The sequence below is a fragment of the Nesoenas mayeri genome (assembly GCF_963082525.1).
Source record: "Nesoenas mayeri genome assembly, chromosome: 30".
NCBI lineage: Eukaryota > Metazoa > Chordata > Aves > Columbiformes > Columbidae > Nesoenas > Nesoenas mayeri.
In genome coordinates, this window is record NC_137564.1 from 396533 (window position 1) to 418956 (window position 22424).

At 58.3% G+C, this 22424-nt stretch overlaps 3 protein-coding genes across 11 annotated transcripts in view; 1 reads left to right on the top strand and 2 right to left on the bottom strand.

Moving 5' to 3' along the window:
* PIP5K1A (phosphatidylinositol-4-phosphate 5-kinase type 1 alpha) overlaps window positions 1-22424 on the top strand; it is a 33661-nt gene that overhangs the window by 554 nt on the left and 10683 nt on the right. For 7 of the 9 annotated variants that reach the window (XR_013923420.1, XR_013923421.1, XR_013923422.1 and 4 more), the window contains exons 1-3: window positions 13087-13186; window positions 19934-19968; window positions 20592-20681. Coding sequence is in view for 6 of the 9 variants with exons in the window: in XM_080361026.1 (XP_080217152.1) it covers window positions 13129-13186; window positions 19934-19968; window positions 20592-20681 (183 nt within the window). In the remaining 3 variants the exon portion in view is untranslated. Of the gene's footprint in view, window positions 1-13086; window positions 13187-17333; window positions 17435-19933; window positions 19969-20591; window positions 20682-22424 lie in introns of those variants that run through there. The other 2 variants (XM_080361027.1, XM_080361029.1) reach the window with 2 other exon arrangements.
* Window positions 848-5872, bottom strand: TMOD4 (tropomodulin 4). Its single transcript, XM_080361187.1, has 10 exons — window positions 5788-5872; window positions 4951-5093; window positions 4723-4879; window positions 3486-3608; window positions 3304-3393; window positions 2191-2321; window positions 1602-1709; window positions 1236-1379; window positions 1018-1162; window positions 848-918 (listed from the first exon to the last, which is right to left on the bottom strand). Exons 2-10 carry the CDS (start codon window positions 5071-5073, stop codon window positions 896-898), a joined length of 1044 nt encoding a protein of 347 aa, XP_080217313.1. The 5' UTR covers window positions 5074-5093; window positions 5788-5872; the 3' UTR covers window positions 848-895.
* On the bottom strand, window positions 7190-12631 carry VPS72 (vacuolar protein sorting 72 homolog). The gene is made up of 6 exons (XM_080361258.1): window positions 12347-12631; window positions 10751-10900; window positions 9932-10043; window positions 8641-8820; window positions 8395-8536; window positions 7190-7658 (listed from the first exon to the last, which is right to left on the bottom strand). The coding sequence occupies exons 1-6, from the start codon at window positions 12461-12463 to the stop codon at window positions 7274-7276; spliced, it is 1086 nt and encodes a 361-aa protein (XP_080217384.1). The 5' UTR covers window positions 12464-12631; the 3' UTR covers window positions 7190-7273.

The following is a 22424-nucleotide window of genomic DNA, read 5'->3' on the forward strand; positions in this document are numbered from 1 at the left end:
CCCAAATCCCCTGTTATAAGTATAACAATTCCCCAGTATAAATACCCCATTCCCCCGGGTATAAATACCCCGGTTCCCCAGTAGAAATACCCCAGTTCCCCTGGTATAAATACCCCAAATTCTCTGTGTATAAACTCCCCAATCCCTAGGTATAAATACCCCAAATTCTTTAGTATAACTGCATCAATTCCCTGTGTATAAACCCCAAAATCCCTGGTATAAATACCCCAAATTCCTTAGTATAAATACCCCAAATCCCTGGTAGAAATACTCAAATCCTCCTGGTATAAATACCCCAAAGTCGCTGTGTATAAACCCCCAAATCCTGGAGTATAAATACCCCAAAGTCACTGTGTATAAACCCCCAAATTCCCCAGTATAAATACCCCAAATTCCAGGGTGTAAAGACCCCAAATTCCCCAGTATAAATACCCCAAATTCCAGGATATAAATACCCCAAATTCCAGGATATAAATACCCCAAATTCCCAGTATAAATACCCAAATCTCAGGGTATAAATACCCCAAATTCCCCAGTATAAATACCCCAAATCTCAGGGTATAAATACCCCAAATTCCCCAGTATAAATACCCCAAATCTCAGGGTATAAATACCCCAAATTCCCCAGTATAAATACCCCAAATCTCAGAGTATAAATACCCAAATTCCCCAGTATAAATCCATGACTCCTCTACTCTCAGGGGTACCCGCACTCAGCCCTGTGGATTAACGACCCCAGGCTAACGGGGCCTCAGTCCCAGCACAGGGGGGTGTCCCAGCGATGTCCCCCCCCTTAGCTCATCCCTCCCATCCCAATCGCGGGGACAGATCCCAGCGGATCCCAACGCCACGTCTCTCCATCCTCTTTATTTACAGCTGTGCCGGGGGGGTCCTGTCAGGTTTTCTTCTGTTTGCGACCTGGGGAGACAGAGGGAAAAGCCAGGATGGGGGGTTAGTGCTGGGACCCCCCTTCTGGGGTGGGAATTGGGGACATGGGGACACACGGGGGATGCTCACGGAGCTCGTTGTTGTTGGTGATGGCGATGGCGGCGCGGGCGCGGGGGCCTTGCTGCGTGAAGTGGTACCCGAAGCGCACGAGGGAGGGACATTGCTCCAGCATGGCGGCCATCTCCATCTCCACCGTGTCACCCAACCGCTGGCACTGCGGGGACACCGTCAGCCCAAGGAGGAGGGTGGGGACAGCCCTGTCCCCTCCCCGGGGTGGCCGTCCCCACCTGGTTGTCCACGCGCAGCTCGCACAAGGTGCTGTTGTGCTGCATGGCCTTGAGGATGCTCATCATGCCGGCGCTGGTGATGAAGTTGGACTCGATGTTGAGGCTCTGCAGGGTCTTGTTCTCCGTCAGCATCTCGGCCACCGCCTGCGTGTCACCTCAGGGTGTCACCTTGGGGTGGCACCCAGGCCTGGCACCCTCTGCTCCACGTCCTGAGCCACCCACACCCCAGGTGACGGTGGAAAAGCCACCGTCACCTTGGAAAAGCCACCATCACCTGGGTTTGCTGGTGGCCAGGGTGGAGCTGGGGACAGGGGACTGTGTCCCCTCCCTTTTGGGGACGTTTGGGGACACGGGGCTGGGACTCACGTTGGCCACGGGGTCGTTGCTGCGGGTGGCGACCAGGCTGAGCTTCTTGACGTGGGTGTTGGTTTTCATGGCCTCGCAGATGGCCTTCAGCGTGGGGACAGGAATGTCCTGCGGGGAGGGGACACGGGTGTCCCCAAGGGGATGGGGACCTCCACGAGGGAATGCGAGTGTCCCCAAGGTGATGGGGACATCCCCAAGGGAGTGTGGGTGTCCCCAAGGGAATAGGGACATCCCCAAGGGAACGTGAGTGTCCCCAAGGTGATGGGGATATCCCCAAGGGAGTGTGGGTGTCCCCAAGGGAATAGGGACATTCCCAAGGGGATGCGAGTGTCCCCAAGGGGATGGGGACGTCCTCAAGGATGCCACCAAGGGGATGTAAGGGTTAATGAGGGAGTGTAGATGTCTCCAAGAGAACAGGGGACATTCCCAAGCAGGCGCTGATGTCACCGAAGGGTTGTAAGTGGTGCTGAGGGGATGTGTGGTGTCACCAAGGGGACGCGGGTGCCCCCGGATGAGGACCAGCACCCTGGGGTGTCCTGGAGACACCCTGGCACAGGGACTGTGGGGACAGTGCCAGCAGGTCGTTCACCTTGATGTTGTTGAGGTTGACGTCCTCCAGCGCCGAGTCGTTGGCCTGGATCTGCCGCAGCGTCTCCTCCACGTTGGTGGGGTTTGGGGGTTCGTCAGGCACCGGCTTGTACGTGTCGGGCTTCACCACGCCTGGGGCACACGCGTGTGCGCGGGGACACGTAGGGACACACGGGGACACGTGTCATCATGCATGGGGACGGGCACACATTTGTATGCGTGTGTGTGTGGTCAACATGGGGAATCCTGGAGGGGTTCTGCTCCCCAAAATCCCCCTGAACAGCCCCGGGGACCCTGTGTGGCATTGCCATGGGGTGGTCATACTGGAGGTGACGCTGCCAGGGTGGCATTGTCAGGGGCGGCCATACTGGGGGTGGCATTGCCATGGGATGGCCGTACTGGGGGTGACATTGCCAGGGTGGCATTGCCATGGTGTGACTATTCTCAGGGTGGCCGTACTGGGGGTGACATTGCCAGGGTGGCATTGCCATGGTGTGACTATTCTCAGGGTGGCATTGCCATAGTGTGGCCATACTGGGGGTGACATTGCCATGGGGTGACTATTCTAGGGGTGGCATTGCCATGGGGTAGCCATACGGGGGGTGACATTGCCAGGGTGGCATTGCCATGGGGTGACTATTCCAGGGGTGGCATTACCATGGGGTGACTATTCCAGGGGTGGCATTGCCATGAGGTGGCCATACTGGAGGTGACATTGCCAGGGTGGCATGGCCAGGGTGGCATTGCCTTGGTGTGACTATTTCAGGGGTGGCATTGCCATGGGGTGGCCGTACTGGGGGTGACATTGCCAGGGTGGCATTGCCATAGTGTGACTATTCCTAGGGTGGCATTGCCGTAGTGTGGCCATACTGGGGGTGACATTGCCAGGGAGGCATTGCCATGGGGTGACTATTCCAGGGGTGGCATTGCCATGGGGTGGCCATACTGGGGGTGACATTGCCAGGGTGGCATTGCCATGGTGTGACTATTCCAGGGGTGCCATTGCCATGGGGTGGCCGTACTGGAGGTGGCATTGCTAGGGTGGCATTGCTAGGGTGGCATTGCCATGGGGTGACTCATGGTGTCCCCGTAGTGTCCCCCGCAGGCCACTCACTGTTGATGCCCTCGGTGTTGGTGATGTTCCCGCTGCAGATCGCGTCGTAGTACTGCTTGTTGCTCATCAGCGTGTACATGCCCAGGATGGCTGCGGGACGGGGGGGGTCAGCGGGTGCCCTGTCATCCCCCTGGTCCCCTCGTGTCCCCCCGGGGGTGGCCGCAGCCCCACGCGAGACCCACCGGCGATGTCACACATCTCGGCGTCGGTGGCGTTGGCCAGCGCCTCCTCCAGCTCGGGCTCCAGCGTCACCTGCTCCTCCCGCGGCACCTCCTGCGCTGGGGACTTGGGGACGAAGGGCTTCCCTGGGCACGGGGACACGTGTCACCCCCTTCCCAGTGACAGCGGGTGCAGTGGGGGCATGTGGGGTGTGACAACTGCCAGAGGGCGACCTGTCCCAGGGGTGGCTGTACTGGGGGTGACATTGCTAGGGTGACATTGCCATGGTGTGACTATTTCCAGGGTGGCATTGCCATGGGGTGGCCATACTGGGGGTGACATTGCCAGGGTGGCTTTGCCAGGGGTGGCCATACTGGGGGTGACATTGCCAGGATGGCATTGCCAGGGGTAGCCATACTGGGGGTGACATTGCCATAGGGTGACTATTCCAGGGGTGGCATTGCCATGAGGTGGCCATACTGGAGGTGACATTGCCAGAGTGGCATGGCCAGGGTGGCATTGCCATGGGGTGACTATTCCAGGGGTGCCATTGCCATGGGGTGGCCGTACTGGGGGTGACATTGCCAGGGTGGCATTGCCATGGTGTGACTATTCCCAGGGTGGCATTGCCATAGTGTGGCCATACTGGGGGTGGCATTGCCAGGGTGGCATTGCCATGATGTGACTATTCCAGGGGTGGCATTGCCAGGGGTGGCCGTACTGGATGTGATATTGCTGGGGTGGCATTGTCATGGGGTGACTCTTCCAGAGGTGGCTGTACTGGGGGTGACATTGCTAGGGTGGCATTACCAGGGGTGGCTGTACTGGGGGTGACATTGCTAGGGTGGCATTGCCATGGGATGACTGTTCCCAGGGTGGCATTGCCATTGGGTGGCCGTACTGGGGGTGATATTGCTAGGGTGGCATTGCCATTGGGTGGCCGTACTGGGGGTGACATTACCAGGGTGGCATTGCAACGGGGTGGCCATACCAGGTTTGGCATTGCCAGGCTTGTCTGTACTATTGGTGGCATTGTTGGGGGGGGGGGGGGGGGGGATGACATTGCATGGGGTGGCCACATGGGGGGTGACATTGCCAGGGGGTGTCCGTGCCCGGCGCTGGCGGGGACCCAGCTCGCCCGGGACACCCGAGCCGCTGGCGAGGACTGTTCGGCCGAGCTAAATATACCCGGTGCCGCGGGGCCCCGTCCCCCCATGTCCCCGCCGTGTCCCCCCCATGTCCCCCTCCATGTCCCCTCACCTTTCTTCTCGCCAGTGAAGGGCACCAGGTCCTCGCGCTCGCCGGCCTCCAGCGCCTGCTTCTCCAGGTGCTGCAGCAGAGCCTCGCGGTCCAGCGGCCCCGTCGGGCTCTTCTGCGTCTGGTCGCGTTGCCGCAGCCCCGCCGGCAGCAGCACGTTCTGGGGAGGACGGGCCGCGTGTCACCTCCCGAGGGATGTCACCCCCACATCCCCCTCGCCCCGGCGCCCACCTCGGGGTCCATCTCCATCAGCTCCATGTCCAGCTGCTCCAGCTCCTCGGCCGACAGCTCCTGCAGGATCTTGTCCTCATCGATGTCCCGGTACTTCTCCAGCTCCTGCCGGTACGACGTCATGGTGGGGGACACGGGGTGGCCTCGGAGGGGGACAATTGGGGGGTGAGGGGCTGGTAAGAGGCTCCTGGGGTGCGGGGGTGTCCCACAGCACCAGGGATTCCCCCACAGCATGGTGACCCCCCTCCTGCCATGGTGTCCCCTCCCACACTGTGTTGCGCCCCCCCACACCACGGCGACCCCCCCCACACCACGGTGACCCCCCCACACCATCGTGACCCCCCACGCCATGACCTGCGGGGTCTATTTGTGTCCATATTGTGTTCCCACCAGGCTGGGGGGCACCAAAAGGTGGAGGGATTCTTGGGGAAACTGAGGCACGCCTGCCAGGGTTTCCATAGGGCCAGGACCCACTATCCCCCCCGCACTGTTTGGGGTCCCTCAGGAGCCCCAGCCACCCCATTTACCCCCCCAATTTATTCCCTTTACCCCCCCAATTTATTCCCTTTACCCCCTCAACGTGGTTCCCCCCTTCCCTGGGGGGGTAAATGCTGGGGACACGAGTCCCCTGACACCAGGACTTGGGTCCCCCTTAAAGAACCAGCTTGAATTTGTCCCCTGGTGGGGTGACACGCACCCAACACCCCCAAGAGGGACCAGACACCCCAGGGGGCTACGGGGTGGGGAAGCAGCGACCCCAACAGCACCCAGGGACCCCGCAGTGAGTGAGCGCAGAGGTGACACCCCCCGCACCCCAGGGACCCCCCCAGGCCCTACCTGGCCGCTGGCCGGCTCCGGGCTGGGTGCGAGCGCCGCGGCCGCGCAGGGCATGAGCTCAGCGGTTTATTGTGCCAGCGGCGGCGGGGAGGGGCGAGATCGCCCAGATCACGTATCCACGGGCCTTATCGAGCCCCGCCAGCCCCCCCCCTCCCCCCCCCTCCCGCCAGCCCCACCCCCACAGCCATAGAGGGGCCCCAAAGCACCCCATGGATACACAGGCTGGGGGGTGAGGGCACAGGGAGCCCCATCGGAGACCCTGACCCCCGCAGGGCCATTTGATGCCACTTTACACCATCACCATCTGGGCAACTTGGCTCTTGCCCCCCCTCAAATCACTTGTGGGGGTCACTGGCACTGGGAATGAGCTGCTTGTTTATTGTAGGGTCTCCTGGAAAACAAGGGGTCCTATACACCCTGTGTTTATTGTAGGGTCTCCTGGTGTTGCTTGTTTACTGTAGGGTCTCCTGGAATACAAGGGGTCCTACACACCCTGTGTTTATTGTAGGGTCTCCTGGAATACAAGGGGTCCTACACACCCTGTGTTTATTGTAGGGTCTCCTGGAATACAAGGGGTCCTACAAACCCTGTGTTTATTGTAGGGTCTCCTGGAATACAAGGGGTCCTACAAACCCTGTGTTTATTGTAGGGTCTCCTGGAATACAAGGGGTCCTACACACCCTGCATTTACTGTAGGGTCTCCTGGTGTTGCATGTTTATTGTAGGGTCTCCTGGAATACAAGGGGTCCTACACACCCTGTGTTTACTGTAGGGTCTCCTGGTGTTGCTTGTTTATTGTAGGGTCTCCTGTAATACAGGGGGTCCTACACACCCTGTGTTTATTGTAGGGTCTCCTGGTGTTGCTTGTTTATTGTAGGGTCTCCTGTAATACAGGGGGTCCTACACACCCTGTGTTTATTGTAGGGTCTCCTGGTGTTGCATGTTTGTTGTAGGGTCTCCTGGAATACAAGGGGTCCTACACACCCTGTGTTTATTGTGGGGTCTCCTGGTGTTGCTTGTTTACTGTAGGGTGTCCTGGAAAATGAGGGTTCATAGGCACTCTGTGTTTATTGTAGGGTCTCCTGCAATACAAGGGGTCATGCACACCCTGCGTTTACTGTAGGGTCTCCTGGAATACAAGGGGTCCTACACACCCTGTGTTTATTGTAGGGTCTCCTGGTGTTGCATGTTTATTGTAGGGTCTCCCAGAAAACAAGGAGTGGAACGCACCTTGTGTTTGCTGTAGGGTCTCCTGGAAAACAAGGGGTCATGCACACCCTGCATTTACCGTAGGGTCTCCCAGAAAACAAGGGGCCAAACACACCCTGCGTTTACTGTAGGGTCTCCCGGTGTTGCAACCGCCGCACGTCGAACGCAAACAAGACCCCGCACCGTCGTTTCATGCAGGCTAATCGGATTTATTTCTTTTTTTATATAAAAAAAGGGGAGGAAGGAGATAAATAGAGCGAGGAGGTGTCGCCGGCGCTCAGGCCGTGGGGACGCTCTGCTTGATGATGATTTTCTGGCGCGTGGGCCGGGCGGCGGGGTCGGGGCCGGGGGGCGCGGGGGTCCCCAGCGCGGCGGAGGCGGCGGCGGCGCTGGGCAGCCCGTGCGCCGTGATGTATTTCTTATAGGCCTCCCGGATGATTTTGAAGGCGCGGATGTTGGAATAAGGGATGTCGGTGATGGGGTCGCGGTAAACGGCCGGTTTGTGGGTCACGGGGCAGATCTCCCGCACCGGGAGCCGAGGGGGTTTCGATTTGGGGAAGAAACGCTCGAAGGTTTCGTCGTCACTGAAGGAGATGAAGGTGCGGGAGCACTTCCCGGCTGAAGCCGGAGCCGCTTCGGCTTGTTGAGGGTCTTGGTCCAGCCTAGAAAAGCCACAATCAGCGCCCAAGAGCCCCCCAGGGTGCGGGGAAACCCAAGGTGGGTGTCCCCCTGTTCCCAGTGTCCGCCCTATACCTGCTGTCCCTCTGTACCCAGTGTCCCCCCACCCCCAGTGTCCCCAACTCGGTGTCCTCTGCACATCCAACCAGATCAGGGACATCCCAACCAGATCAGGGACATCCCAACCAGATCAGGGACATCCCAACCAGACTAGAAACATCTTCAACCAGATCAGGGACATCCCAACCAGATCAGGGACATCTCCAACAGATCAGGGACATCCAACCAGACCAGAAACATCTCCAACAGATCAGGGACATCTCCAACCAGACCAAGGACATCTCCAACCAGACCAGGGACATCTCCAACCAGACCAGGGACATCTCCAACCAGACCAGGGACATCCCAACCAGATCAGAGACATCCCAACCAGATCAGGGACATCCCAACCAGATCAGGGACATCCCCAGCCAGATCAGGGACATCCCCAGCCAGATCAGGGACATCCCAACCAGATCAGGGACATCCCAACCAGATCAGAGACCCCCAAATCTCCTCGAGCCGCCCCCCAGGATTGGAGTTTGGGGCTTCAACATGCCACCCAAAACCCGCTTCTCCCTCGCTGTGCTGGGGAGGGATTCAGGTTGGGAAATGGGGACAAAGGGGACTTGGCGGGGGGGAGAAAACAACCAGGGACACGTCACGGTGACCCCAACCTACCCCTCCACGTCCACGTTCTCCTCCTTGCCCGGCTCGGGGACGAGCGGCATGGTGACAGACCAGTACCGGATCACCGGCCCCACGCACTTGCGCTTCTTCTGTACCTGCTTCTTCTTATCGGCTTCCAGGCGCTCGTAATTCTCTGCCAAAACCACAACGACCCCGGGGGGAGGCTCAGCACCTCGGCCGCACCCTCACCCTGCTCCCTGCGCCGTTTTTGGGGGGTCCCTGTGCCCCTCGGCTCACCCAGCGAGCGCAGGTTGATCTCCTCGGTGATCTTGGCCTCCTCCAGCAGCTCCTCCTGCGTCAGGGGCCGGTCGTAGTTGGGGCCGCCCTTCTTACGCTTGGACTGGACCTGGCGCTCCTGGATGCGCAGGAAGGTTTGGCGCGTGTGCTCCGTCGTCGACTGCCGCATGTGCTTCCGGCCTGGAGGAACAGAGCGGGGCTCGGGGACGTTCCTTCCCCAAAGGGCTGTGGGTGTTGGAACAGGCTGCCCAGGGCAGTGCTGGAGGCACCAGCCCTGGAGGGCTGGACAGACGGACATGAGGTTCTGAGGACATGGGGCAGGGACAGGGCTGGGGAATGGTTGGACTCCATGATGTGGAGGGTCTTGTCCAACCAAAATGGTGACTCTATGATCATGGAAGGGTTTGGGTTGGGAGGGACCTTCAAAGCCATCTGGTCATGGGCACGGACATCTCCAGCAGACCAGGGACATGCAACCAGACCAGGGACATGCAACCAGACCAGGGACATGCAACCAGACCAGGGACATGCAACCAGATCAGAGACATCCCAACCAGATCAGGGACATCCAACCAGATCAGGGACATCCCAAACAGATCAGGGACATCCCCAACCAGACCAGGGACATCCCAACCAGACCAGGGACATCCAACCAGATCAGAGACATCCCAAACAGATCAGGGACATCCCCAACCAGACCAGGGACATCCCTAAACAGACCAGGGACATCCCTAACCAGACCAGGGACATCTCCAACAGACCAGGGACATCTCCAACAGATCAGGGACATCCCCAACCAGACCAGGGACATCCCAACCAGACCAGGGACATCCCAACCAGACCAGGGACATCCCAAACAGATCAGGGACATCTCCAACAGCTCAGGGATGTCCCCAATCACACCAAGTTGCTCATGGCCCCATCAAACTTGACCTTGGATGTTCTCAGGGATGGTTCATCCACCACCTCTCTGGGCAACCTGGTTTTCCCACCCTCAGCGTCAAAAATGGAGTTTGGAGATGGGATCTTGGGGATGATTCTTCCCCAAAAGGCTGTGGGGCATTGGAACAGGCTGCCCAGGGCAGTGCTGGAGTCACCATCCCTAGAGGGCTGGACAGATGGACATGAGGTTCTCAGGACATGGGGCAGCGCCAGAAATGGGATAATGGATGGATTTGATGATCTTGAGGGAATTTCCACCCAAAATGATTCTCTGACTGTAGGACAGGGCTCACCGGGGGCCCGCACAGAGAGGACCCGTCTCCATCCCCCCCATCCCGTGCGAACTCACTGTCTCCCACGTCATCCTGGAGCTCCAAGGGGACGGATTTCACCTCCCGTGGCTTTTGGGAGCTGCCGCTGGGCGCGTCCGTCTTCTTGGGGCGCAGGCTCTTGAGGGGCTCCTGGGGACGGGGCACAGAGGGTGTGAGAGGGGAGAAAACACCCCCCCCGGCCGCAGCTTCGGCCTCATTTAAACCTCAACTCATCCTCACGGGAAGCCCGTTCTATCCCCCGGTGTCCCCCTGTGCCCAGTGTCCCCAGCCTGGTGTCCCCCTGTACCCAGTGTTCCTTCCACACCTGGTGTCCTCAGCCCGGTGTCCCCCCCATACCTGGTGTCCCTCTGTACCCAGTATCCCCCCCACCCCCAGTGTCCCCTGCGCCCCTAGTGTCCCCCTGACCCAGTGTCCCCCCCGACCCGGTGTCCCCACCCCAGTGTCCCCCTGACCCTGGTGTCTCCCTCATCCCTGGTGACCCTGCCCTGGGTGTCCCCTGTACCCAGTGTCCCCCACATCCATGGTGTCCCCCTGTACCTGGTGTCCCCACCATCCCCAGTGTCCCCCTGCACCTGTTGTTCCCCCGTACCTGGTGTCCCCTGTACCCAGTGTCCCCCCACCCTTCGTGTCCGCCCCGTACCCAGTGTCCTCACCATTCCCAGTGTCCCCCTGCACCTGTTGTTCCCCCGTACCTGGTGTCCCCTGTACCCAGTGTCCCCCCACCCCTTGTGTCCCCCCTGTACCCAGTGTCTCCAGCACATCCATTGTCCCCAGCCCAGTGTCCCCCTGCACGCGGTGTCCCCAGCCCGGTGTCCCCCCACCGGTGTCCCCCGTACCCGGTATGCCTTGGTGGCGACGCGCCGGCGCTTGGGCTCGCTCTCGTCCTGGTCGCTGGCCGGCTCGTCGCCCTCATCGATGTCGAAGTCCGAGTCCACCTCATCGTCGCTGTCCGACTGGTCCCCCCGGTACTCGTCATCGCCCGACTCCTGCGGGGACACCGGGGACGTGTCACCCCCCTGGTCCCCACGGCGCAGACACGAGCCCCCCGGTGCCCGCCTGCCCCACAGCCACAGGAGCCTCAGCATTATGGGGCTTCCAAAGAGCAGACACCCTCCTGCTCCCCCCGGTCCCTTGGGTCCCCCCCAGTCCCTTGGGACACCCCTGGGGTCCCCCTGGGTCCTCCCCCAAGTCCCTTGGGACACCCCCCGGTCCCTCGGGTCCCCCCTGTCCTTTAGGACACCCCTCGGGACCCCCCTGTCCTTTAGGACACCTCCCGGTCCCTCGGGTCCCCTCTGTCCTTTAGGACACCTCCCGGTCCCTCGGGTCCCCCCTGTCCTTTAGGACACACCTTGGGACCCCCCTGTCCTTTAGGGCACCCTCGGGTCCCCTCTGTCCTTTAGGACACCCCCCGGTCCCTCGGGTCCCCCCTGTCCTTTAGGACACCCCCTGGTCCCTCGGGTACCCCCCCGTCCCCGCTGGGGTCCCTCCAGGTCCACCCCAGTCCCTTGGGACACCCCCCAAGCCTCGGGTCCCCCCCCTCCCCAGTCCCTCGGGGTCCCCTGTTCCCCCCAGTCCCTTGGGTCCCCCGTGTCCCCTGTGGTCCCTTGGGACACTCCCCGGTCCCTCTGTCCCCACTTGGGTCCTCCCTGTCCCCCCACCTCGGTCCCTCGGGACCCCCCTCGGGACTCCCCTGTCCCCCCATACCCAGTGTCCCCCCATACCTGGTGTCCCTCTGTACCCAGTATCCCCCCACCCCCAGTGTCCCCTGCACCCCTAGTGTCCCTCCAACCCGGTGTCCCTACCCCAGTGTCCCCCTGACCCTGGTGTCTCCCTTATCCCTGGTGACCCTGCCCCGGGTGTCCCCCCACACCCAGTGTCCCCTGTACCCAGTGTCCCCCACATCCATGGTGTCCCCCCATACCTGGTGTCCCCACCATCCCCAGTGTCCCCACCATTCCCAGTGTCCCCCTGCACCTGTTGTTCCCCCGTACCTGGTGTCCCCTGTACCCAGTGTCCCCCCACCCCTTGTGTCCCCCCGTACCCAGTGTCTCCAGCACATCCATTGTCCCCAGCCCAGTGTCCCCCAGCACATGGTGTCCCCAGCCCGGTGTCCCCCCACACTCCCTCAGGTCACCCCCCCGGTCCCTCGGGTCTCCTCCTCTGTCACCCCCACTCCCTTAGGACCCCCCTGGGGTTCCCCCTGTCCCCCCCAGTCCCTTGGGACACCCCCAGCCCCTTGGTCCCCTCTGTCTCCCCCCACCCAGTCCCTCCCACCCCGGGGCCACCCCCTTCCCCCCCCCCCAGGACACAATTCCCCCCACCCAGCCCCTCGGGGGCTCCCCCGAAATCCCCCGCGCCCCTCACAGCACCGGGACCACCCCCCACCCCGCCCCGGTTGTCGCCCCCCCCCCCCCCCCCCACCCCCCCCGCACCTCGTTGAAGCCGCCGTATGTGGTCTGGTAGAACTCGTCCTCCTCCTCGGCCTCCAGAAGCCCCGACAGCCGGTTCCCGGCCGTTCGCCGCGGGGCGCGGCCTTCCGCCAGGCTCATCGCGCCGCCGCCGCGCTCGGCGCTCGGCACTCGACTGCGCGGCCTGGCCCGGCCCCCGCGGCGCCAAACGGCCGAGTGGCGGCGGGCGCCCCCCTGCGAGCGGGAGGAGGCGCTGCAGTCCCTACGGGGGCTCGTCCATGCGGGACCGGGCACGGGGGGGGACAAACCGGGGATGCGTCACCGCGGGGCTCTCAGTGGTACAGTAACCGGGCCGGCCAGGCACCAGTGTGACGTCACGGGGGGTGTGACGTCACGGGAGTGTGACATCATGGGAGAGTGACGCCACGGGAGAGCGGCGTCACGGGAGAGCGGTGTCACGGGAGCAACCCCCCCCGAAAACAAAAAAAGAAGAGCCGATCCGTCCGCCCCCGGGCTCTGCCCGTCTCGGTGCGGCCACGTCGCGACCCACGGGAGGGAATAGCGGAAAATGACGTCGCGGCGTGACGTCACGACAACGCTTGTGACGCCCCGTGCGCCACGTGCCCCCTTCACCCCCCCCCCCGCTTTTTGCCGCTTTGTTTTGGTCGCGCTTTGGCGCATCACGTGATCAATAAGCGGGGCATAACGATAAGGGAGGGCGTGGCCAGGCGGGGAGGGGGCGGAGCCAAGCGGGGCGGGGCGCGGGCGCCGCCGCAGGGAGGGAGGGAGCGCGCGCGCGCTCCAAGATGGCGGCGGCGGGGCCCGAGTCGGGCGGCAGCAGCGGGAGCAGCGGCGGCCTGGCCGGTACGGGGGCCGGGCCGGGCACCGGGCCGGGCACCGGCGGGGCCAGGGGGCGCGGGGGAGGGGAGCTGAGGGGGTGGGGGTGGGCTGCGTGGGGCTTAGGGGGCTCTACAGGCCCGAGAGGCGCGGGGTGTGTAGGGCCGAGGGGGCGCTGAGGAGGCCGGTGGGCGGCCTGTGGGGCCGGGGCGCGCAGGAAGGGCCGCGGGGCCCGGGCCGGGCCGTGCGGGGGTGAGGGGCTGGGCTGGGCCAGGCCGCGGGGCGGGGAGGGGAGGGGAGGGCGGCCCGGCGCTGCGGGGGAGCCCGAGGGGGAGCCCGGCGGGGGAAGCGGCCCCTATGGGAGCGAGCGCTGGGGGTCGTGGGCTTGAGAACCCGTGTGGGGGCTCCACTTCACCTTTGTCCGGGGGAGGTGGGAGCAGGGCCGCGCTTTTCCTGAGGAAGCCGTGGGTGTGTGGGAAGGACTCTCTAGGCATGGACGGGGCCCCGGGGGCAGCTCGAAGAGCCCCTTCAAAAAGGGTATTATGAGGGAACTGAGGGTCTTGGGTTCTGTCGGCGGCGCGGGGAGCTGAGGTTGGTACAGAGGGGAAACTTGAGCCTTTTCCCTTGTTTTCTAGAGCCTGAGCCACAGGTCAGGGTGGCAACGGGTCCGCCTTTTGGGGTACGGGAGCTGAAATATCCCCCTTAGGGCAGGACCTGCTGGGGAAGGGGGAATCTATGGTGGAGGAACCCTCTTGTGGTGCTGGGCAAGGCCAAGGTGGCTCCTCAAAGCCATTCAAGGGGAGGCGAGATATTGTGGGACCATAAACCCCTTCTGGTTGGGGCTGTTTGGGCTGGGAAGAGCTGAGGGGGGTCCTGGGGGCTCCTATAGCTCTGCTGGTTTAAAGCACGAGCTGAACCCAGACGTACGCAGGATTGGAACCGGGCACCGTCCTCATCTCCGCAGAGGGATGGGAAACTCATTTGGGGTAAAACGGGGCGCTTTGGGTTGTTAAAGCTGTGGTGCCGCCTCCTTGTAGCATTATTGGGGAGTCAAGAGCCATTTTCCCCTTTCCACGTGCCCCAAAACGGCTTCTTGGCTCTAGTTTGTGGCTGGAAACCACAAGGCAAGACCCAACCATCCTTCCCGAGCTTCTCCGGAAGAGATTATGGAGGCTTTTTATTTATTATAACACAATACGCTGAAGCTTCCCGGTCACTCAAGTCCCATCAGGGACAGGAGAAACCCCTGGGAGGACTCACGGCTGAACCTCAGCTTCATTTGCATTGGTGTTTTGCACCTTAAGCTCCGCTTCTCTTTTAGAAGCATTCAGGGCCGGATCGCCATAAGATAAATTAACTTAATTATTACCGCGGCGTTGATGTCTCGTCTGGTGGGGATGTCTGTACATACTCGATTTTCTGGCTTCATTGCCGTGGCCTTTGGGCAGTTTGAAGGCGCCCAACGCACCGGCTTGATCTTTGCTCATCGGGGGAGTTGTACCTGTTCCTATAAACCCAGTTTAGTGAGGAGGGTGAGACCTCTTGGGTGTTTATTGCGGTGAAACCTCGGGGTCTTTTGCTTCGGGGCCTCCTTTGAGATGTTGAACTTGAAGGAGGAGCTTTGCAAAGGGAAAATATGCGAGTGAACCAGCGAATCTCTTCTCTCTTCCTGGTGGAATAATGGCCATTGTTTGCTCCTCCGGCCGGCGAGGTGTTGGCTGAGCCGCGTTTCCCACAGGATTTGCGTTCTGGTTGTGACGTGCGCAGGACGGGACGTGACGCGCGGTCACCTCGGCTGATCCCTGATGGCTTTAAACCCGAGATTTCAGCCCTGGGGGACTCGGGGCTTCTTGAGGTGGTTGCAATTTGTCCCAGGGGCTATTTTATTCCTGGCACCATCCAGGGGATGCGACTGATTTTGGAACCTTCCCCAGCCAGGCAGGCAGCGTTTTCCTCCTCTCCCTGTCTTAACATGGATATAACTCCCCAGAAACACCCCAAGAGGTTTTCTCCTTTTGCTGCTTTTGCTTTGAAGCAGCATCTGCCAAAAAAAACGCTCATGTGGGGTTGTTTGGTCCTTTGTGCTGCGAGCGCTTTGTAATTATAGGTCGAGGGTTCATTGTGGCGCTTGTTCAAGCCCCTCCCTGGAGGCCGGGGACAAAAGAATTGCTCTCCAAATGGATTTGTGGGGATAGGGGAACCATCCTGATGCATCTGGATGGAGCTGAGCCCTTAAAGTGGGTGTAAAACACCCAGAAAGGCTCAACCTCTCCCTGAAATCGCTGCGGGAGGGACTGAGCTTTGCCGATCCCACCTGGGCGAGCGCGGGAGGGACCGTGAGTGGGGTCAATGGAAACGTCTGAACCCTCATCATCCTCGGGCTTAAAATAAAACCGTCAAATGACTCCCAGGCCCGTCGCTGGTATACAAACGTCTCTTCTTCGCAACTATGGGCTGCGAGATCGCTGTGGGTGTCACAGGTTGGTGCTGTCGGCTGCGTCTCGTCGCCCAAACTCCCTAAACGCCCCTTTTGGTGTGTTGGGATGTGGCGCCCACCCTGACACGGGGCAAAGCTGCTTGTGTTTCCCATGGACACAGGTGAGCAGCGAAAGGATAAAGGTAGGAGCAATTCGGCTAAATAAACCCCATGTTTGGTTAAATAAACCGCAGGGTGGAAGCTCGTCTGGCGAAGCGAGTGAGAATCATGCGGTTTTGGTCGAGCCCTGATGACCGGGAGCACCATTTCCTGAATTATAACCGAATTTCCCTTTGGAAAGTAAAAGCTGCTCCTCCCTCCAGCTCGGTTGAAAGGGGCCGCTCGGTGGTTTATTTCTTCCCCCCATCAAGGTTGAAAAGCCATTTGGTTTTTGGAGATGAATTAACGCCCCCCGCGCCGCTTCACTCTCCAGCGCTCGCTCTTGATTACCCTCTGACAACGGTAATTAAACATGTTATCGCACCACGTCCTGGCGCACTCAGCCTTGTTTAAAAAGCCGAGCGCTCCCAGGGTGAGAAATCCCTTAAATCTGACCCAAATCTCCCTCTTCAGGGAAAAGATTTGGCCTTTTCTCCCCAATTAAGCAAGTGGATCGGGTAATTCTGCTGTCTCCATCACCAGCTCCCTCCGGGGTCGGTTTGAAGCAGGTTCTGCGGTCGCTGGGCTGGGATTGAAGCTGTTGACACACATTCCCTTCCCAGGAGATGCTGCTGGGGGGCAGGAGGGTCTCCCCGACTTTTCTGTGGGTCACAGGGACTGGAGTCGCCATCAGATATTCCAGAAAGCGCCCTTGGCTTAAGCACCTTCAGCAAAACCGAGTTTTGCTGAACTCGCTCACTGATTTATGTCCTTTTAGCCACCATCTCTGCTGTGCTGCTCAGAGAAGGGGTTTTATGGTGAGTTATATTGAGTTTGGATTGCAGCTCCCAACCAACCGGTCGCCATCAAGCGCGTCTTCTTTCCCAAAATCACAGGGATAAGCCCCAAATGATGGATCATGAGTATTGGGGAGATCGGTGCTTGTAATCAGTGACCCCCCAGGTGATGGAAACCCAAACCCCCTCCTCTCCGGTCCCTTCTTATATGTGCTACGAGCCAGACGAGCTACCTGCTTATTTATTGGGTTTCTGAGTTGATTTCTAGATATTGTGCGTGGCCTCCGCTCCCACCTCAACCGAGCGCATGGAAACCTGTAATTAATTAAGAAAATGATAAAACCTGCTTTATTTCCCCGGGCCTGGGCGCACTGAGCGGCTGGTGAAGCGCCGGGAGGGTTCAGCATTATGGCAAAGCACCGAGATAACGTTACCGAGATTGCGTCTCGCGCTCTTTTCGCCCTGGGACGCCACAGCGGGATCCGGTGACATTCGGGAGCTGTTGAATTGATGCCCTTAATCTAATTGATCCAATTATTAATCACTTGGCCTTCTGGTCAAGACTGAGGGTGTGTAAGCGGTTTATCTCGCTCTGGAGGGCCGTGTTTCATGCGGTTTGCTCGTATCTCCGGCCATGCAAAGCGTTGGCTTTGACTCTTTGTTCCGTCCTTCTTGTGGAATAGGTTTTATTTTGCGCAACGTTTCGCTCGGACACATTTTGGACCTTTGTTTTCTAGCCTAGTGGAAATAGGATTTCTTTTTGTGCGTCTTTCTCATGGAAAACACTTCTTCTTTCTTCCAGCTGCTGAGATATCGATTCATCTCAACAACTCTATAACCTTTCTGTTTCTACTCATCTAGATTTCAGCTTTTTGTGCTGCTCGGTGATGTCGTTCCGAAGAGGTAGACAGATCGCATATATGTGCTTAAAACCCCCCAAAAAGCATGTATTTTCCTTCCCAGTAACTGGCAGCAAAACGCTGTGTGATGTAACCGCCTTGGCTTGCGAGGACGGACGCAACTCGGTGGGTTTTGTCCCCGAAATAAGCCGCTGCCGCTCTCAACAAAAGCCGCCATTCGATTGCAGTGTGTTTGATTGAAGCGTGACGGCGCCGGATCGTTCCAGCGGCGCTTGGCTGCTGCCCGCTTTGCGCTTTGGGGGAAATAAAGGATGTTTTCGCTGTTATTCCCATTTACAGCTGCGGATTGACGGGGTGGGACTGATCCAACAAGACAGAGTATCCGATCTGGTGCTGGATCGAATCATCCCAACCAGATAAGGCTGTTTGTTGAGGTTGTTTCAGGTTGCGGTAAACAGCTCGGAAACCTCTCGTAGGGCTTTTCTTTCACCATTCAGGGAGCAAAAAGGAAACATTTTGGGCCATGGTGGATTCATTTCTGGACAGGACTGGCCTGTTTCATTTGGCCAGGATTAACTGTTTGGGTCTCTCAAGCTGTTTTTTCTATTGTTCAGAATTAAGGTTGATGATCTTTTGGTTTAAAGAGTTGTTGGAATAGCAGATTTGGGGATTATTTCTTGTTACATTTACACCATTGAATTTAACGCCTTCACTTCTCCAAGCAGAATTTGGGGTGACACCAAATGGCCTTTACAAAAAGAGGCGGTGATAACTGGAACCTGTGAATGTGGAAACTGCTGAGTTTTGTTCTTTGGGTTGTTGAGGGCTGGTTTTTGCACAAGGATCCGTACGAAGCTTCGGCTGCAGCTTCATCCTCACACTCAGCCGTGAATAAGTGTTTTCTTTATCGTGGTCAAACAGGAATTACCTATTTCCCAATCAGCAGCAAACTCGTTTGGAAACAGGAGGGTGGGGGAGCTTCCTACTGGGGAAACTGGGTGTGCTGGGAGCGATCACAGGATCCCAGAATGTCAGGGGTTGAAGGGACCTGGAAAGCTCATCCAGTCCAATCTTGTCCAGCTCCATAGCCCCAGCTCCCTCAGCCTTTCCTCACACGGGAATTGCTCCACTCCCTGCAGCATCTTGGTGGCTGCGCTGGACTCTCTCCAGCAGTTCCCTGTCCTGCTGGAACTGAGGGGCCACAACTGGACACAAGATTCCAGATGTGGTCTCCCCAGGGCAGAGCAGAGGGGCAGGAGACCCTCTCTGGACCCAGCTGGTCTCCCATCCAAGCACTGACCAGGCCCGACCCTGCTTAGCTTCCCAGCTCAGGTGTTCTCAGGGTGCTATGGTTGTGTATCTGTAGGGTCTCCCATCCAAGTACTAACCGGGCCCGACCCTGCTTAGCTTCCCAGATCAGATGAGATCGGGCGTTCTCAGGGTGCTCTGTCTGTATGGATTACATTATGTATATACATATGTTCCCCAAGTATATCCTTATAGTATCTGAGCTAAACCCTTTATTCAAGGGCAGAGCAGAGGGGCAGGAGAACCTCTCTGACCTACTGACCACCCCCTTCTAACCCACCCCAGGTCCCATTGGCTTCCTGGCCACAAGGGCCCAGTGCTGGCTCATGGTCCCCCTGCTGTCCCCAGGACCCCCAGCTCCCTTTTCACTGCTCCAACAGCTCATTCCCAACTTACACTGGAACCTGGGCTTGTTCTGCCCACATTCAAGACTCTACACTTGCCCTTGTTCTATTTCATCATATTTCTCCCCGCCCAACTCTCCAGCCTGTCCAGGTCTCTGATGGCAGCACAGCTTCCAGTGTCACCCACTCCTCCCAGCTCGGTGTCACCAGCAAACTCGCTGACAGTCACTCTATTCCCTCATCCAAATCATTGATGAATATATTGAATAGTGCTGGTCCCAGCACTGCCCCTGAGGCACCGCACTGGATCCAGGCCCCAACTGGACTCTGCCCCATTGACCACGACTCTCTGGCTTCTTCCCTTCACCAGTTCGCAGTCACCTCCCTCCCTGCTCATCCAGCCCGCACTCCCTCAGTTCAGCTGTGAGGATGCTGCGGGACACTGTGTCAAATGCCTCACTCAAGTCAGGGTCAATCACATCTGCTGTAACTGCTTTTTTTCCTATTGCATCCAGCAAAAACTCACGGTGGGATCCCAGGCCTTGTAGATATTTAGTTTCAGGGGTTGGGTTCTGAGCCGTTGAATACAAAGGTCCTGGAAAGTAAAGTGTGGTCGGTGCATCTACTGAAACGCTGCGGAGTGCCCAGCTCTAATTAACCACCAATAATCCCGCTGAGCTGAGCTGAGCCGGCAGCGCCGCCACGAACCCGCGTGCGAGCGGAGCCGCGTTTCCTTGTGGCTCCACAAAAAGGCGCCGTGAGTCAGTGCCCTCCCAGCTGCCTCCAAACGTCTGTGTGAGCAAACAGTGCGTCAGCCTTTTTTGGCTTCTTGTGCTGCATGGTGGCGATCGACCCTTCCTGACTGTGGCTTTTTGCTTTGTTTTTAACAGGATCGGCTACTTTCAAAAAATCCCTCACCCCCGAGGTAAGTTGCTGCATGTCAAGCTGGTTTGTTCCTATAGAAACCCTTCATTCCAGACTGCTGTATATCCGTTCTCTTTCAAATCGGTGCGGTGAGCTGTAAGCACTCATTTAGGAAATCAAAGCATTCTTCCTTATCGAGGGACTAAAATCTTAATGGCTCTGCTGGAACTGAGCAATTCCAGGCCCACCAAGATCTCCCGCTGCCAGCAAGACGTTTAACCCGTTTGGACTGAGGAACGTCATTTACCGACCGCGTGTGTTCGACACCGATGAGTCAACGGGGTGAATCACAGTGGGATCTGATCCACCACCTTCCTAAAATGTTTCCTCCAAGCTGCGCTCGGTCCAGACTCACTTAGAGCTGATGGTGTGATGAGGGTTCGCACCAAGCTGTTGGTGTTTAACCCCATGTCTGGCCCCGCTGCACGAGCCAGAAGGTTCTGAAGGCGTTTTGATGCTGTCACTGTCCCACTGTCTGTACCTCGTCCTCGCTTTGCTATGCTCTGGGGCTTCAGCAGCTCCATCTTTAAATCCAAAATGATGCCGTGTGGCTCTGGGCAGCCACCTACTGCTAAGAATTGTGGTTTATACATTGGTTCTTACCATCTTTTGCTCCGCTTTTAGATGCCGGGTGGTTCTGGGCAGCCGGGCTCGCAGACAATAAAGAAAGGGCACCGAGGAGTGGACTCCACGGGTGAAACTACCTATAAAAAGGTGAGTTCGTCCCGCTCAGCTCGTTTGAATGTTGTTCTGCGCTCACGCGGTTCGGTGTTAGATGGTGGGTGATGTCTGTGACAGCCGCCGAAGATCTCAAAGGAAAGGAACCAAAGGATTGAATGTGTCCTCCTTAGTTTCTCTGTTGGAGCCTTCCAAAGACGGGCTTATTTTTAAACTTCGCCTATTAGCGACACTTCCGAGGCCTCTTCTGGCTTCTTGGGTGCTCTCTGTGCTCTTCGGCCACAATAGATCTTGTGGCATTACTGGAATTTGCTTTACAAAGGGGAGATTGTTCGGGGCTTTTTAAAAAGCCTGTAAATGTGGGGATTTTGTGGGTGCCGCTTCCCGTTTGTTGGACTTGATCGGGTTGAGTCGAGTCTCTGAAGCGAGGGTGAGTTTCTGGGTGCGGATTAAATGGGTTATGGCTTGATAGGGGCGTTTCAGCGCTGTGGGTGAGAGAAGCTGCTGGTTTGAAATCCGATCCCGATGAACGTCTGTCTGTCTGTCTGTCAGGAATCGGAGCAGAAGGGAGGAATTCGAATGGCGTCTCTCCAAGAGGCAGCTTTTGTTATACAGCCCTTTTTGAAGCTTCAGGATTCAGATCTGGGTCTCAGTTTCCCAGCACATTCAGAGATAGAAGGTTAGACAGCAGTAAATAGGAGAGAAGAGTAGGAGCCAATGGAAAATGCCTGAAATGTTTCTTGCGAGGGTCCCAGGAACCCGATGGGGCGCTGCGTGGGGTTTATCCGGGACTAATGCACAGCCTGTTCTGCATCCCCTCCCTTTCCAGAGGTGGGGAATTGTTTTGGCTGATAACAGCGCCGGTAAAGAGGCAGCTGCTGCCGCATAGAAGAGAAAAATCCCCGTTCCTTGGCAACGTGGCCCCGCGGCTCCGTGTTCACAAACAAGGCAGCGTCGCTGCGCAAGTCCTGCTGCTCGGCGCTGAGACCGGCCTGGCGGTTTAGGCAGGCCTAGCTGAGCTGGGCCTAGATCAGTTCTCAAGCAGCTTCAGCCTTTAGAGGGTAAGGAGGGTCGAGTTCTTCCTCCTTCACTGTGTAATATGGAGATAGTTGTCAGATACAGGCAGCTGAAGAAGAAAAGGACGTTGTGGGCGAGCTGGAGTCACCGCCAGTTTGTGCTGCTCTCTCCGGGGAACCGTGAGCAGGTCTCAGGCAGCTGATATAACAGAAAAGCAATGGAGCTGGAGAAATGTTCCCGTTTGTGTGACAAGGCTTCACGGAGGACACGTGTCTGGGGACACCGTTTATCCCCCAGATCCCGCCACGTCCTCTGTTGCCAAACGCTTTGATCAACAGCGGTTTCTGGGCTTTGTTGAGCTTAAGGAAACAAACATGAGTTGGATCCTGAGCCGTGGCTCTTGGTTTGGGTCCAGTCGCTTTACGTATGAGCCAAGTGGAACGTCCACGAGCTGCAGCTGCGTGAATCCAACCCACACCTGCTTGGCAGCCTCGATGTTTCAAGCCGGATTGATGGCGGAATGTTGGGGTGCTGAGCAAATCTCATCGGGGTCCTTTTAAGGGTGTCAATTCCAGTTCACATCCTTCACTGCTCGAGTGCAAATAGCAAGCAGGGTCTATCACCGATGTAGGGGTGTTCCCATCACCAATGAGGATACAAAACTGGAGCCAGTAGGTGTGGAATAACCCGGCTAACAGTGCTGGTTTAAACAGGGAACTCTCTCCTTTAACTCTTTTCATTCCTGTTTCCAGTCTGCTGTTC